The 16,994-nt window shown below is 36.7% G+C and overlaps 1 protein-coding gene across 3 annotated transcripts in view; it reads right to left on the reverse strand.

Annotated features, from left to right (window-relative positions):
- The window catches only part of LOC134212337 (tyrosine-protein phosphatase Lar), a 612,250-nt gene that overhangs the window by 92,073 nt on the left and 503,183 nt on the right, over positions 1 to 16,994 (reverse strand). For 2 of the 3 annotated variants that reach the window (XM_062690096.1, XM_062690097.1), the window contains exons 15-16: positions 16,032 to 16,168; positions 6,886 to 7,182 (exon numbers count right to left, since the gene is read on the reverse strand). In XM_062690096.1, coding sequence (XP_062546080.1) covers positions 6,886 to 7,182; positions 16,032 to 16,168 — 434 coding nt within the window. The remainder of the gene's footprint in view (positions 1 to 6,885; positions 7,183 to 16,031; positions 16,169 to 16,994) is intronic. The other variant, XM_062690098.1, reaches the window with a different exon arrangement.

Consider the following 16,994-nt stretch of genomic DNA (forward strand, 5'->3'; position numbering starts at 1 on the left):
CATATTTTGAGATTTCAAATTGATTATCAATGTGCCAAGCTGAAGATTCATTTTGACACCGCACAAAACAACGCTGACACCGAGAGTCGACGCTTGCTGTTGTTCGTGCACATGCCGTCCTATTCATTCGCACATTCAAATTCGAGAAGGACTAGCAACATGATTGTGTGTTGGATGTCAGCTATTTGAGTGTAGTTAAAATGACTTTTTCTGTCCCTGTTCCAAATACCCTAAAATTGGCTTCTAATTGTGAGATTCGGAACAAACAGTTGAAATTTCTTCTATATCTTTCAAAATTACTTGGAAAGTTCATTTTCTATACACCTAACTATCATAAGGGGGAAGAGTCGTTTGGCCGAACTCCATTCGGCCGAAAGCCATTTGGCCAAATGCCACTAGGTCAAAATCTGGCCGAAAGTCATTTGGTCGAACGGATCATCCGGCCGAATAGGTCATTTGGCCGAATAGGACATTCAGCTGAAAAGATCATTTGGTCTAATAGGATATTTGGCCGTAAAGGTAATTTGTCTGAAAAGGTCATTTGGCCGAATTGGACATTTGCCCGAATAGGACATTTAGGTCATTTGGCCGAATATGTTATTTTGCCAAACAGATCATTTGGCCGAACAGGTTCTAATTTCTCACTTCTCTCTGTGAGAAGTGAGTAGTGAGACATCTTACTTCTTACTCCGTACTACTCTTTTTTTACAGTGAAAAGTGGGAAATAAGTAGTGAGAATTGAGACGTCTCACATTTCACACCTCATTTCTAACTTTTCACAGTGGGAAGTAAGAAATGAGGAGTGAGAAGTAAGAAATGAGTAGTGAGAAGTGAGAACTCTCAATTCTCATTCTTCATTTCTCACTTATCATTGAAAAATGAGAAGTGAGAAGTGAGTATTGAGATGTCTCACTTCTCACTTCGCACTACTCACTTCATACCATGAGAAGTGAGAAATGTTATGGCCATGAAATCACTGTGAAAAATGCGAGTAATGCGACGTGAGAAGTGAGACGTCTCACTAATCACTTCTCACTTTTAGCAGTGAGCAGTGCGAAATGAGGAGTGCACGCATACCAGGAATGACTATATTATGAAAATAAGATGAACCTCCGATCTGTTTTCACAGGGTTCTAGTACTAATCATCCCCTTTCAGGAAAGCATGCGATCCAAATATTCTATCGGTGAAAATTTAAGAAAATTAGATTTCAAGATTTTTCAGGGGATAGATACCTATATAGGTTGAGATAAGAAAAAAATGTCGAAATTCAATTTACCATAATTTTTCGTGAAATAACTCAGTGTTATCCGATAGGTTTAAGAAGGGTGGTATTCATCATCCCCATTATTTCCTATTGAAAATACGCCATACGTCGGACTTTGGGCTTGAAGCTATGGCTAAAATGAAAATGTATTGAGAAATCACTTTTCTGGCATCTATACTCATCCGATGTACTCGAAACAAATTGCGTTCGACGTGAAATTTTATAATGGGTATAAACGGATTAAAAATTAGGAGCTGTTTACCTATCAGTCATATTTTGGACCTTTCTTGTGTGCTTTTTAACTCTTACAAAGGCACGAGAAAGGCATCACCACTGGCACTGCCATGTGGAGTGCTTTATACTGACCGAGACCATGCTAATATATAATATTAGCTTTCATATTTTGAAAACGATAACTACTGAAGCAAGAGGGAATACATTTAAAACATTCTAATATCCAATACTTTCAACTGCAATGATCTATGGTTTGGGAGAGCTTTGCATATAACGAAAATAACCAGAAATAGTAACTCAATCATCTTCTATGAATATCGAATGCATGTTAATTCAGTTATGCTATGACGGCAGTATAGTACACAATAACAACATGGTTATACCTCCATCATCCTATCAACACAATTCAGACCGATTTGGTTACAGCAACTTTCATATAAATTAATAAAGTCGTGTCACAGTCATTGTAACTTATCTATGACGAGTATCATTTATTAATATCAAGTTATGATATATGTATGTATGTTATTACCTCTTGCTCTGGTTTTGATTAGATTTTCAGGACTTTAAGACTCACTGACTAATCTTTATCAGTTGCCAGGTGCCATAGAAATGTGAAATCAGTAATTGCCAAATTTGCTCACCAAATGGAAAAATATAAGCAACAATTGTCATAATATTTATTTTGTAAGTACAACTTTTATGTTAAAAAAACATAAAATGGCATTCTTGTCGAATCTGGAATCAACTAATGGATAGTCAGATGTGATTATTATCTTGAAAATGTCTAAATAGTCATCGATTCGCATAACTTAGAATATTTTGATCGAATGATTTCCTGAAATGGGATGCCCTATTCGGCCAAATGACCTATTCGGCTATATGACCCTTTCGGCTTAATGGTCTGTTCGGCCAAACAACTTTCGGCTTAGTGGTCTTCGGCCAAATAGCATACGGCCAAACGGTCCTTCCCCATCATAAGTCCCTCTCTCGGCGTTGTGGAACCTAATTTCACACCTCTCTGATTATTCTGATATCTGATTCTGATTATTCATTACAATGTTTCGTGTTAAACGGAATTTGTCACAAATCTGTTTTTTAGAAATCCTTGTAAATCTGTAATCTGTTTTGATGATTGTGAATTATTATTATTGTCTTTATTTGAAAGGCTTTCAGCCCTTGGCTGGCTCACCTCTTTGTTGTGAATGATTTTCCTAATAGATAGCCATTTCTTAAGCAACATTTGCTGAACGGCAACATTAAGAGTAAATCTTCAAATGTTTACCGTTTAATAACCGGAGATGACTGAAATATATTACTTTTTATGTAAAATGACAAATTTGAAGCTTTGATTTTTAATCTTTACGCATGAACATAGAACACCGTGAAGTGGCATTTGTTTTGTCGAACGCAAAATTACGTTGGTCATCAAAAACATGTCCGTGAGCTGTAATTCAACAAATTATTGATAATTTGTTTATGTAACATGATATACATATGTACGTAATCCTTCATCTGGTAAAGATAATTTTATTTAGAAATTTGAAAATAAATGTTTTGTAGAGATTTATATGCTAGTTAGATATCAGTTGTATATGTTTTGTTCAATACTGTATACCAACATTGGTATTGTTAAAAAAAAACTTTCTTTTACTTTGATCACTGCAATTTGTAGGGACTCTAAATTTTGAGGTTCTCTTTTCTTGCGTATTAACTTTTGAAAGAAATTAGTGGAAAAAAAATATAGGTAAAAGTGGATTTTCCGACATTAGTCCGCCCAAATCTACATAGTGCGATTTCGTTTCAGCCTACGGCTGAAAACCTCTCAAAAAAGACAAAAAAAAACAAATCCGAGAGTACAGCGTCAAACAACAATTGTTTTATGTGGGAGCAAGACATCCATAACTTTTTTGAATGCTATTTCTTTAAAATGCATGTGCCATGACTTTCAATAACTTTTAGATTAATATTATAAGCTTTCAAGACCGTGCGAAAACCAAATCCATTCATAAATTTTAGCAGAGATATACATATTTAATATGAGAAGTGAGAAATAAATGAATCCATACCCCGATCATTGGGATAACGATTTAAGCAGATTAACAAGCTCCTTTATAAGCCGAAACCGAGCTCATATCCATTCATCCATTCTGTAACCATACGTTTTCATTGTAGAAAAAAAATCATGAAAATGGGAAACAAATGCGCCATGGCTCTCGCATTAAGAATGATATGATATGATAACCTTTTTTGTTGTTTCAAACAATAATTTTCCAAAAGGGTTCTTTTGAACCTAGCCTATTATATTCCAACAATGTTCGTCAAGCTTAACTCCAGCATCCCGCCCGAGTGCTTGTAATAATTGAAATTTGTGTCCAACTGAATGGTTGCAACTTGTCTTATACTATATGGGACACCGGGATACTAAAATCCGTCGGATCCACAGAGCTTCACGGCTCTTGCCCGAATCCAGTCAAGGCTCATCACCGTCAGGCAGAACAATAAATTAGGAATTTTTATTGTCAGTCCTTTTCCGTGAAAAGTAATTTGTTTTAGCAGTGAGCAAAAGCTCTTGATTCATTGTCGCCCGGTGCCCCCCCCCCCTCTTATCATCCTAATTCCATTCTTATCGTTAAATGGTGGCAGTATGGCGGATGCGGGACGGGAAACGCCAACACCGCTTTTGATCCTTTATAGTTCTCATTTTGGGGGACTCTTTTCAAATGATCCTCGAAAGGCTTCGCCCGAAGATTAGGCATCGGAAATAATGGCATTATACACCTCTAGTTTCGAGCGAGTGGGAACAAAAGTATGCTACCCAACCGGCAATTCGCCGCCATCATCCGGTGGCATCGTTCGCCCGGAAGGTGGAGAATCTGGTAATGAGAATCTTAATTTTATTTTGCGCTACGTTTGCCAGGAAAATCCGCTCCACTGCACGGTGATCCGAAGTGAAATATTTCCATTTCCAGAGACCTTTGCAGCTCAACCTTAAAGACATCTTTCAGCAAAGGAAAATTTCTGCGGAAAATTATAACATTTAAAAATTATCAACGCATTAACGGGTCATACGCAATTTACCAAAACTGTCCTATTTCAAAGGACTTTGGAATTACGATGTAACGAAACTGGAAATTAGTGCAAATATAGAAAAATATGAATATTTGTAATTCTTTGAAATGAAATCGAATCATCCCAACTTGAAGCTGTAGCATTCAGTATGCATCATGCTCCATGACATGTTTGATGTGAAAATCATGAGAATGCGAAACGTAGTGTGAAAAAAGGTTCCACCATATGCCCTTTTAGATCACTGTGCCATAGGAGGGGGTGGCACATAAAAGGTGTTGGATCGTCTACCCTGGGCAGAAGGGAAGCCCAACTGGACTGGACGTGCGATGGGCAGCGGGCGCAGGGAGCAAAACGGTCCAAAATCTCACAATGAAGAATGCCATTTCGTTGACGCGGAACTAATTTCGGAATGTGAGATTTGATTAAAACTGAGAAACGAGAAATTGAATTAGTTTTGCTTTGAATGCCGAGCAAATGAGTTGAAAAGCGAGCCAGATTAGGATGATAGATAGCCGAGTGGAAAGGTGTTTGCTTGGGCGCGCAATCGTGCCTGGGCAGCATCAATGGCTTTTCATTAGGCTGTTTCCGAGCGTAATTGCGCACAGCAGCACTGGACTGTCGTCTGCTGATGGCGGGCTAGCAACACTTAAGATCATATTTTCGTTCGTATCGCATAAGGAATTTCATTTCGAGTTTTACGATCGAATTAAAAATATAAGAACTGTTTTGTGAGATAATGAAGGCGATGTAACGGCTAATTGTTATATTTCCGTCTCAAGATGTTTTTTTTGTTGTGCTTTGTTTTTCAAAACGATTTTTCAAAGCAGATTTACTTGGTCAACGTTGAGTGCATCATTGTGCTTGTCACACAAAATACTAACCAGAACACCTTTGTTACGTTCTTGCGCCATTTTTTTTGATTTAGATACCAGTGTTTATTTGGAAATTCAAGGAAAAGTTAATACGCATGTCATCTTAATAACGAGAACGAAATAGCCATTTCAATGGAATACTTCTGTTTTACAATTGCACTGTTGATTACTATGCTTGTCATTCATTCGACGGGGATGGAAATCTTTTTTCATGATAATAAGAGAACAATTCAAACTAAAACGAACCTCGCAATAGATAATTTTCGCGAACACATGAATCATTTCCCACAACGTTTTAGTCCGAGTTTCTGTCTATTCATATCCAACTTTCCGTTGGCTGAGCTTTTCGTGTACGGATGGAGAAGCAACGGTTTTACTGTATGATGGTGAAAGTTCGCCTCCAAAAAAATCTGCACATACAGGACGTCAAAAATTGTTTGTCCCCAACACGGGCTCTCAGGAGATTGGCGAGAAGTTATGCACGGTCCGGTGCATCGCGAATATTTCCGTTCCGGTTACAAACAGTGTTCGCAATACGAGAAAAAAAAAAGAAATGCACCATGGTTTTTGAAACCGAACGAAAAATGCACACTTAATTATGATGCGGCTCTCTTGTTTTGTGCGAAACAAATGCCGAAATTTGTAAAACCGTGACTGCTCGCCAAACTCCCCGTGCTTGCCACATGCGGTTGCGGTTTGACTGCCAACAGATGGAGACACCACGATGACACAACGGCGGCAAAGGTTTTTCGCGGCGAAAGAGTTCCCGAATCGATGCCCCGCTGGACGCGCGGTAGTTGGTAACCTATTGGTCGTTGTTTGTTTTCTTTATTCGAGGAATGAACAGAAAAAAAAAATAATCGAAAACATTCCGGAATGTTGTGTTGCACTGCCCGAACAATATGGCTGTTATCGGCACCTGAGGGAATTGTGGTGGGAAATTAAATATGCAAAACTACACACACACAAAAAAATGTTCACCGTTGGTATTCACAGCGCAAAAGAATGTTGATGGTACAAAAAAAAGGTTCAAATTAAGCACATGGGCACAAAAAATGCGAATCCTATTATGGGCAGCTATTCAAAATGCAAAATTCTGTTAGTTCCTCGCTGCTTTCGTGGGTGTTACTTATAATAAAGAGTATTAAAGAGAATTTTGGTTTGCAACAACAGGGTTAGAAAAATATGTAGTTTGATTAAAAACCTTCAAAATACAAAAAATCGGTTAGTAATCTGTAATTACGGAAGCAAACTGAGTTTGATTAGTAGTTGGTGCCTGGTAGTTTGTTAGTGTGTTCCATCTGGTGGGGTTGGTGTTGTGATTGAGGTTAGAGTTTGGAGTTGGTGTCTTCGGTTTTGGTGTCCGGGGTGGCAGTGTCAGTGTACCGAAACTAAAGGTTCCAATAGAGAGGGATTTAAAGGTAATCAGTGCAATACGTACCGTCTTCGTGGGTTCTAACAGTGACCGGGTAGGACCGGGGCCCATCGCCCACGCTTGTCCCGGCCAGCACCCAGATCTTGTAATCGGTCCAGCGTTTCAGCTCGTCCAGCATGATGCTGGTGGAGTTGAGGGTGGTCACGGTGGCATCCCCGTCGGAGCGGCCGTCCTCGACGAAAAACACTTTATAGTACACGATGGCACCGTTCGAACGCTCCACTGGCGGGGGCAGCCAGGAAACGTTGATCGTCGTCGGACTGGTGGCTTCAACTGTTATATTACGTGGTGGTGCACCAGGTACTACGATTTTGCAATGTGGGTCGAATTATTTTCGGGTGATTTACGATTTGTGAGTTTTTTTTTGGGAATATTACGATGTGATGACAATAGTTCAAACGTAAAATCACACAGGGATGAAATGAAAATAAAAGAAAAGAAATAAAAAAACAACTAAATTAGAGAGGTTACTAAGCCACTAAAAGAAAATATGAGAAGCAAAATCAACCTATTATTTATACTAAAAAAATCTTAAATAACATTCTGGCTTTATAGCGATCTTGAAGGCTACTCTAAGATCGTAATAAAGACTCGAATATTACATGAGTTTAAAAGATTCATAAATATAGTTTAGCAGTTACCCCTGAAGTTGTTCCAAATTATTATCAGATTATAAAGAGGTAGAGTAATCGCATTATGTAAGTCAGTAGAAATTTCCATAAAAAAACTTCTATTAAAAGGACAAGCACTAATTTAGTTGACAGGTTTTATAACTATCCAATATTCTGCCAAAAAAGCTCTGCACCGTGCCGTATGGGACCGAAATCCACCCAACCCATGGTTAAAAAATAAATTTTAAATAATTTAATTTAATAAAGCTTTACACATAAACAATTTAATACATCTTTTACTGGGACATTACCCCTCGCAGCTTGATGTTCAATGTTCACTCCAGTGCCGTGATCAAAATCAATTTGAATTAAAGTTTTTGACCCAAATATGAGCTCAGTCTACGTAGATCTCAATTGGATACTGCGATGTCAATCCAATAGCTCCCGTCTATTCAATTGATAGCAGCGAATGCTTTTATACTATTGACTGTTAGCACATATCTTGTCAGTTTGAAAATTTGCTGGAAAATCATTTTTCGGGATTATATTTGCATCAATTGGCACAAACATCAACTCGACATTAATAATACATACATATTAAATCGGACACAAGAAATATGTTTTCCCCGCAATTGCTCATTTTTTTAATAGGCCGGTTTTCAATTGACAGAATAGAAACTTTCAATTGACAAGAGGTAGGTAGTGATCGATTGAGATGGCGTGGAAAACGATTGAGACAAAAAGTGACTGACTAGATTTGCTTTTCAGTGTCCAAGTAAATCGGACGACATTTTTAGCACTGGCTCATTCAGCCCTTCCGCAGTTATACTTATACCCAGGGAAGTCGAGCAGATTTCCAATCCGAAAACTTCCTAGATCGGACCGGGAGCCGAACCCAGCCACCTGCAAATTGATGCACCTTAGTCGTGCGTTGTTTCAAAAGTCTCTGTGCTTTTGAAATGTAAAAAAAAAAATTTCACGATTCTTAGTTTTTTTTTATTATTACACCATTCCCTACTTTTCATTATTTGACAATCCGGTCATCTTTCTTTTTGTGTTTTCATAGTTCCATTGTCCATTTCCATTGTATATGTTCCATTTTCATTTTCTATTCCTTTTGCGGTTTACATTTTAATTTTTTTTTTAATTTTTGTCTGTTTCCATCCGTTTAAAAACAAACATGCTTTTTGGCCGTTATCATTCGTGGGGGCCCTCCTTACTCTAACGGTAAGATGTGCGGCTATAAAGCAATACAATGCTGCGGGTGACTGGGTTCGATTCCCGGTGCTGGTCTAGGCAACTTTTGGTTTAGAAATTGTCTCGATCTCCCTGAACATAAAAGTATCATGTTAGCCTCATGATATACAAATGCAAAAATGGTAACTTGGCTTAGAAACCTCGCGGTTAATAACTGTGAAAGTGCTGCAATGTCCCAGGGGGATGGGGATGTAATGTTAATAAGAAGAAGAAGTTCCCATCCGTTAATGCTTGTTTATTAAAATGCATTGGCAGTCTAGATGCCTTGATTGCAGTATTCCATTTACATATTTATAAACACGCATATTTTGATCTCAACTTTGAGGTCGTTTTCATAGTCTCGTAGAGTGAAAGACCGGAAACACTTTTTTTTCTCATTTATGTCTTTCATTCATAATATTATTCTTTATTTTTTAATTCTTAATTTTCCGAGCCTTCTTAAATTTTTTTTGGTATATCGTTGTAAAATTTTTTAGCACTTTATCGGGAAACTCTTCAGTGTTTCCTTGGAAAATCCTTTGAATTTTCCACGGGATATATTTCTATCCTTTTTTAATGAAAATAATGAAAAAAAAGTTCCTTTAAAATGAGTTCTATGAATTGACCACTTTTGCACCCTAAATTCCCTTTCTTTCCTACTGTATTATTGTATTCCCTAACCTCGACCAAACCGCGCGTCTTTCGGTTCCCCAATACTAACACCATTGTAGAAGAATCATGAAAAACTATATGATTTCGGCTCCGTAGCGCTTCACGGCAAATGAGCCTCCCAAATAAACGATAGATTAAAAAAAATTACCACTTTGATGGTTGTTCCAGATCTCCGGTGATCATTCAAGTAAGTATGGATCACGACAACAATTTTAAAAAGAAAGTTTTGAATAACCGCGCATTTCTTGAATGAGTTCTATGATTTTCAAGGATGTTCTGAAATGGTCACGGCAAACATGTTTTGCTTAGAGTACGATAATAAAAAAAAATATTATGCAGAAGGATGTGCTCTGACCACTCAGGAGTCACAAAAATCATTTGTTACTCAGAGAACGACGACAAAGTATTGAAAAAATCGCACTATTCTAGGATTTCATGAATAAATCACCTCTACGAATGCTCTGGAACTTCTGGAGGGACACAGTACCGTTCAATAACAAGGAAATGTGATAATTCATAAAAATAAACAATTGCTCTAAAAATGCAAGAAAACATGCAAAAAATTAGACTTCTCGGATCCTTCAAACCCTATTCTTGTCCTACAAAATTTCCTCGGAAAAAATACTTGGATATTCCTTCTAAAAAATTTCCTTCCAAAAGTTTGGTTTAAAAAGCCATTTGGTCGAAAATGTCATACGGCCGAAAATGTTGTTTGGCCAAAAAGGTCAAAATATGGTCAAATATGGTCGAAAATGTTGTTTGGCCGAACAGGTCATTTGACCGAAATAATAATTTGACCAGACAGGTCCTACGTTTGACGGTGTCGTTGGGACGGAAAGGTCATATGACCGTAAATTGTCATTTAATCAAACAATAGTGAATGTGAAAAGTTTAAAGATGCTATGTCATTAGGCCGAAGGCCATTAAGCCAAACGAGAAGTGGGGAGTGTGAAGTGAAGAAGCAATAAGGAAGAAGGAAGAAGGAAGAAAGAAGAAGGAAGACAGAAGAAGGAAAAAGACAGCAAGAAGAAGGAAGAATTAAGGAAGAAGAAGGAAAGAGAAAACATAGAAGGAAGATGGAAGAAGAAGGAAGAAGGAAGAAGATAAAAGAAAAAAGGAAGAAGGAAGAAGGCAGATGAAAAAAAAGGAAGATGGAAGAATAAAGAAGGAAGGCGGAAGAAAGAAGAAGAAAAAGGGAAAAAGGAAGATGAAAGAAGGAAGAAGGTAGAAAGAAAAAAGAAGAAGAAGGAAGAAGGAAAAAGGAAGAAGGAAGGAAGAAGAAGGAAGATGGAAGAAGGAAGAAAGAAGATGGAAGAAGGAAGACGGAATAAGGAAGAAGGAAAAAGAAAGAAGGAGGAAGAAAGAAGGAAAACTCCTAATTTTTTACGTTTTGCTTCTTACTTATTGGCCACCTAATGACCTTCGGCCTAACGGCCTTCAGTCTAATGGCTTGACACCAGTTATAAATGGTTAATGATAATTGAAAATTTAAAAGAAATGGTGACTACTCACAACTTATTTTCCATTTCCATAACTTCTCATATCTCACTGTGAAAAGCAAGAAGTGAGAATTGAGGAGTGAGAAGTAAGAAATAAGACATCTCATTTCCCACTTCTCACTTTGCACTTCTCACTTGTTACAGTAAGAAGTGAGAAATAAGAATGGATGGATTTTATGAGTTCACCACTTTGATAGTTGTTCCGCATCTTTTGTAGGATCTTCGGTGACCATAAGTATTGATCACGACAATAATTTCTTTCTCATAGTCCGATTATAGATAATTTCGAAAAACAGTGTATTTTTAAAATGAGATTCATGATTTGATCACTTTTTCGAATGTCCCAAATGCAAAGAGGGCCAGTTAGGTTTATGATAGTAAGTAATTTCTTGCCAAAAGTACAAAACAATGCACTTTTCTAGAATAGATACCTTGAAATGAATGCTTCCACAGAAGCATCTTCCGAATGGGCTTCGGTGGGCACCTAGGTCCATAATAATGTGTCACGACAATTATTCCTTGCTTAAAGAAAAACAAAAAGTTTTGAAAAAAAATGGCCTCTTCTACTACTTCTGCGTTTCTCATTTCTCCGTATTTTCTTAACTTCAGATTTTTTTGCCAAACGACATGGCCGTATGACCCGTTCGGCCTAATGACACATTCAACCAAATTGCTCTTTCTGCCATACGTCTAATTCGGCTAAATTACATTTTCAGTAAAACGGCATTTTCGGCCAAATGACATTTTTGGTTATATGATCTGTTTGGCCAATCGACATTTTCGACTAAAAGGCCTTTTTCTGCCAAACAACCTTTTCGACTAAAGGTCATTTTTGGCAAAATTCGGCTCAATGACTTTCGGCCAAACGACAGTTTTGGCCGTATGGTTTGACCAAATGACATTTTCGGCCAAACGCAGGGTTGTTACAAATTAATCAATTTTCAATCCTCGAAATACGTGACAAGGAAAATTGAATCCGCAATTGCAAAATAAAACCGCGACAAATAACATTACAGTTCTCATTATTTAAAAATACGCTGCCATACGCAATTTGAATATGTTTACTTCTAATTTATTGGCACATTAGTTAATAGAAAAAAGAGAACATTTCTAGTATGATTTTTGAAAACGTCGTATGTCCAAATGAAAGACTGTTTTTCATTACGCTCTTTTTAACTAATATCGAAGCTAGTTTTGCATTTATTGTAATATTTCCACCTCAGCACGCTAGAAGATATCCAAAAAAGTTAGTTTGGTTTCGTAATAATCAAAAGAGCAAGTAAACAAAGAGAGCCGCTCTTTTGGACTTACGACGTTTTCAAAAATCACGTAAGATTTACATACTTAATTTTCCTTGAAACAAAACTAATGTATAGGTCGAAGTAACTTACAAGACCTCTAAATTTTCTAGGTTTTCTACGTTAGCCTTGCAATTAGGATTTTCGGCTTTTAGCCACATGAAAATATTAATAATTTCAAATCATTGCCATCCATTCGATCCTGGGGTTTGGATCATCAACAATAGAAAGGTTGATTAATCTCGAGCCCTGATGATGATCCAAACCCCCGGATCGAAACGTTGGCAATGATTTGAAATTATCAACGTTTTTATGTGGCTGAAAGCCAAAAATCCTAATTATTAGCAACTAATCCAGTCGAAATCCATAAAAACCTTGCAATAATAATAGACAGAATGCTACAGCCTAAATAATAACACAGTTTACAAATAAATCCTTCAATGTATAACTTAAATAGGGGAGATGCGATCAATATGCGCCCCCTAAGCTAATCCCTTAATTTAATGGTGATTTCCTTCGAAAATATGTATTTTCGAAGTGTTTATCGATAATCTAACATACTTAACATATCAGTCATTATAAAGCTCAAAAATGTCCATTGAAAGCCAACAATATCGCCACAAAACGATTTTATTCCAAAATTGAAAATTTCAATCCAAAATGAACGATGCTGGGAAATATGCGCCTTCCAAAAATGATATTCAAAATATTCCAAAATTTATCATCAAAATTTTCAATCTCTTCTGCACAAGATTAGTGTCAACTATATCGTTTCATTTGGTCAATGTCTCAGACTGAAGGAAATTAAAAGAAAATATGTTTTTATCTAAAATAAAAGCATTGTGGACGCAAACGCCGAAATTGCGTTGGAATGAGCCAAAATAATATTTTATTTTTAAAATGGCGCATGGCGCATTTTATACATATTTCTTCTACGAAACAAAAATCAAAATAGGTCGATTAAGAAAAGTCGATAAATTTTCTCCTATCTCTTATTGCTTGTTTTTTTCTTCAAATTCTTTTTTTATTATTTTCTTATTATTTCTTAATTCTCATAGTTCATTCCTCACTTCCTCTTCTCGAAATCCAAAATTCTTTATTTTTCATTCTTTTTGTCTAATTTTACATTTCTCAATTTTCATTTCTCATTTCACAGTTCTGAGGAAATTCCGGAGAATTACCTTTTGAAAACTAATTTTGCTGTGGAAGTTCAGATGAATTTTCCTGTGGGTTCAGAGAAATTTCCTTTTGGAATCTCAAAGGAATTTCCATGTGAAAATTCAGAGGAAACTTCAGGTTGATATTTAGAAGCATGTAGCTAGGTAAAGGAATTTCCCTGTGGAAATTACGAGAAATTTCTCTGTGAAAAACCAGAAAAATTTCCTTGTGGAAACTCAGAAGAATATTCCGTAGGAAATTAAAAAACGGTGGAAAATTATGAGTCATTTTCCTGTTGATGTTCTGAAAAAAGTACCTGTGAAAATTTTTAAGAATTTGTCGGTGGAAATTCTAAAAGGAATTTCTCTATGAAAGTCCAGAAGAATTGTAAAAATCCTAAGGAATTACCGTGTGGAAATTCAAAGCCTCCGAGGAAACTTTCAAAAATTCCAGTGGAATTAGGAAGATATTTGCTGTGGAAATTCAGAAGAATTTTTTGCTAAAGAATTCCTCTGTGGAAGCTGGAAAGAATATTTGCGTTGAGTTCAAAATAATTTGCTTGTAAAAATTCAGAAAATTTCTTTTTGGGACTTCAGAAGCATTCATACTTATGCACACTTCTAGTTATTTTATATCTTATACTTTACTTTTGTAGCTGCTTTTTTCCCTAATTTTCTTTACTTATTAATCATAATTATCTAAGCAACTATTATTCCTTAAGAGATGAGTCTAGGGCTAAAAATCTATTTAACAAAGACAAATAAACTATTATTCCTCTACTGTGGCAAATGCAAATTGTACCAAATCGGAGACTATTATTGTACGAAATTGGAAACTATTATCTCAAAGCTAATATTTTTGTAGCTTGGCAAAATCGGGCACCACTGTTTCTCACCATCTCGGAAAAGGAAATGAAAAATGCTGTAATATCGGCGATAGCTGAGTAGAGATACATGAAAACTAATGCTTAGGGTCTCACATTGGCCTTACAAGCGAAGCCATAGGATTCTCAATTTACTGACAACTTAATTGATAGTGCTTGCCACACAAGACAAAAAAAATATGTATTGGCTAGCTTAACAGCATGCCATTGATATTTGACAGGTTTTTGTTCATTGAATTGCAGGCCAATTCAACAGGAACTTAAAGCCACTTAAAAAAGACGAAAATGATGATTAGGCTCTTGATAATAATTTGGAACAAATATCTTTTTTTTTCCTGAACTTGCCAAACTATATATTTTTTAAATAAAACAGAAACTATATAATAATATTCATAAGCTGGCTATTTATGCATTGTTCATATACATAAACTGAGCATAGATATCACAATTCATTATGAATATAGATATAACAGCTCAAGTAGTTATCTCACAAATTTGTAAAGATGATAAAATACCCAGCCTTATGAGAAGATACTTCAATAGCCTACAAAAAAGAGCATAATATAATCAAATTTGCTACTTAACTTGGAAGTATAGCACTAATGTCCAACTGAAAGTAATACCTCTCAATTTGAAACTAAAGGTAATGAATTATGAAGGCGAAACGAGAGCTTCCCTAGCACCTTATGTTTAGATTTAAACCTCAAAACCGACGCACTTACGATTTTTTTTTATTATTAACCTAGATATTTGATCAAGACTCAAAAATATTATCTACGGTGCATTGAACTTATTACAAGAAATAGGTGCTTTACACAATCAGTGCTCATCAATCAGTGCAGTTTGAGGTGCAAAATACGGTGAAGATAAACGGAACAGACGTAAGTAAAGACAGAGGGGTCTTTCCCAAACAATAGGTAAGTAAATAAATAGAAACTGTTTGAACGAAATTGAAAACAAAGCCGGAGTAGCATCAACCGAAACCAAGGGAAATCAAAGTAAAACCGTAACTCATTGACGAACGAATAAAAAAAATAGTCCATCGATGGTATTCAAAAGTACTGGCATGCAGCTTTCGAAAGAGAGAAATCAGGAAAAACAATTGCCACCATAATAAAACATTCAAACTTTCACGAATAATAAATACAATTGTCCAGAACGGTTGATGGGGATGTTGCCGAACCAAAGCTCAGAACCAGAAACGAAAAATAAAGGTTAAGCAAGCCAATTCACTCGCACACGCACACGCATAAAGGCACTCGGCACGCCATCATGACACACTCGCTCCCAAAGTATTGCACACACATCCTCCGGGAAAAAGTTTGCCGCCAAAAACAGTGGCACAAGAAACGGAATCGGAATTTCTCAAACGGAGTCCACTTCGCATGAGAAATGGCAAACACAACCAATTGAAACGAAACAAATTAAATCGAACGAAGCTGATCATGGGGAATAAGAAATGCAAAGGGGGCATATGTATAAAAAACTGGATAGGATAAAACCCGTTGGGCAGTTGGTATGAACTGATTATGCGTAGCAGTTGGAAAGCCCTTTCCTTTCCGTTACGTTCAATGTCATCAAAAAGTCTTTGGACTACACCACTGCTTGGTAGCCTGTTCACATCTTCTCTTTTCACAAAAATTTTCTTAACAATTTGTTCCCCGTTTGGGTATGGTCGTTTGTTCTCTGTTTTGCTATGTTTTGCACAGATTTTGATCTCTTAGGTCTAAGATTCTTAACAAAAATCAAAAATTCGTTTCTAGTGGAATGGTACAAGACATTGTAGTCAACTTACCGTATTGCTTCGTTCGAACGGGAATCGGCGGAGTGGTGGCTCCCTCACCGCGCTGTGACCGAGCCGCCAGCCAGAAGTAGTAAAGCGTGTCCGGGTACAGACTACTTAGCGTGTACGTTTCCGTGTTGGGGATTCGCCTGTAATTGAGAAAGACGTGTTGTTCAACTTGTTTCGAGAACCGCGTATCAAATATTCAAGAGTGGACGAATCACACGCCAACTCGTTTTCAGGGGTGGGGTGACTGATTGGAGAAAGTTGATTTTTTTTTATAGAAAACAAAACATTCTAAACTTAGTGCTTCTACACAGACCATCTTAAGGAGACAACTTGTTTGACCATCCGGTCTTTATTATTCAGTCGCATTTAAACAAAATGATATTTTAAACATCACACAACTTTGGCATTTAAAGATGTACTGAAATCAAGTAATTCATTTGAAAATGTTGAGAAGGGATATAAAACAGCCCAAACAGATATTTTGTTCATAAAATGAAAGCAGAACTAAACTAATAGGTACATTCATTTATGCGTGTGTTTATTAAAGAACATCCTCAATATTATAATGAGTTGGGGTGATATTTCGTTGCCGGAAACTGGCTGGTTGGCTTCGGCGAATCAGTATTCTGTTTGTGGAGACGCGTAGTACATTGTAGGTTAGTCCCACTATAGCGTTTTGCTTTGCCGTAATGCCTAATGTGGAAGATTTCGGGTTTCCTACCTTCTTATCTATTATTGACGTAGGACTTACGTCGGCTCGACTTACGGCTTCCGCATGCTATTACTCTGAACACAGGCGTATATTGTGAATGGAGTTTGCTCGACATCGATTGGAAAGCTGTTTAATGATTTAAATTAACGAGGTGAAGAACTAATTTCAGTCAAAGCATATATTTTTCTAACACACTTCAATTCATTCTGGCATAAACAATATTGATTTATTCATCGGCTTTATAGGTCAGTTCT

Source organism: Armigeres subalbatus, chromosome 2 (assembly GCF_024139115.2).
Source record: "Armigeres subalbatus isolate Guangzhou_Male chromosome 2, GZ_Asu_2, whole genome shotgun sequence".
NCBI classification, from domain to species: Eukaryota; Metazoa; Arthropoda; class Insecta; order Diptera; family Culicidae; genus Armigeres; species Armigeres subalbatus.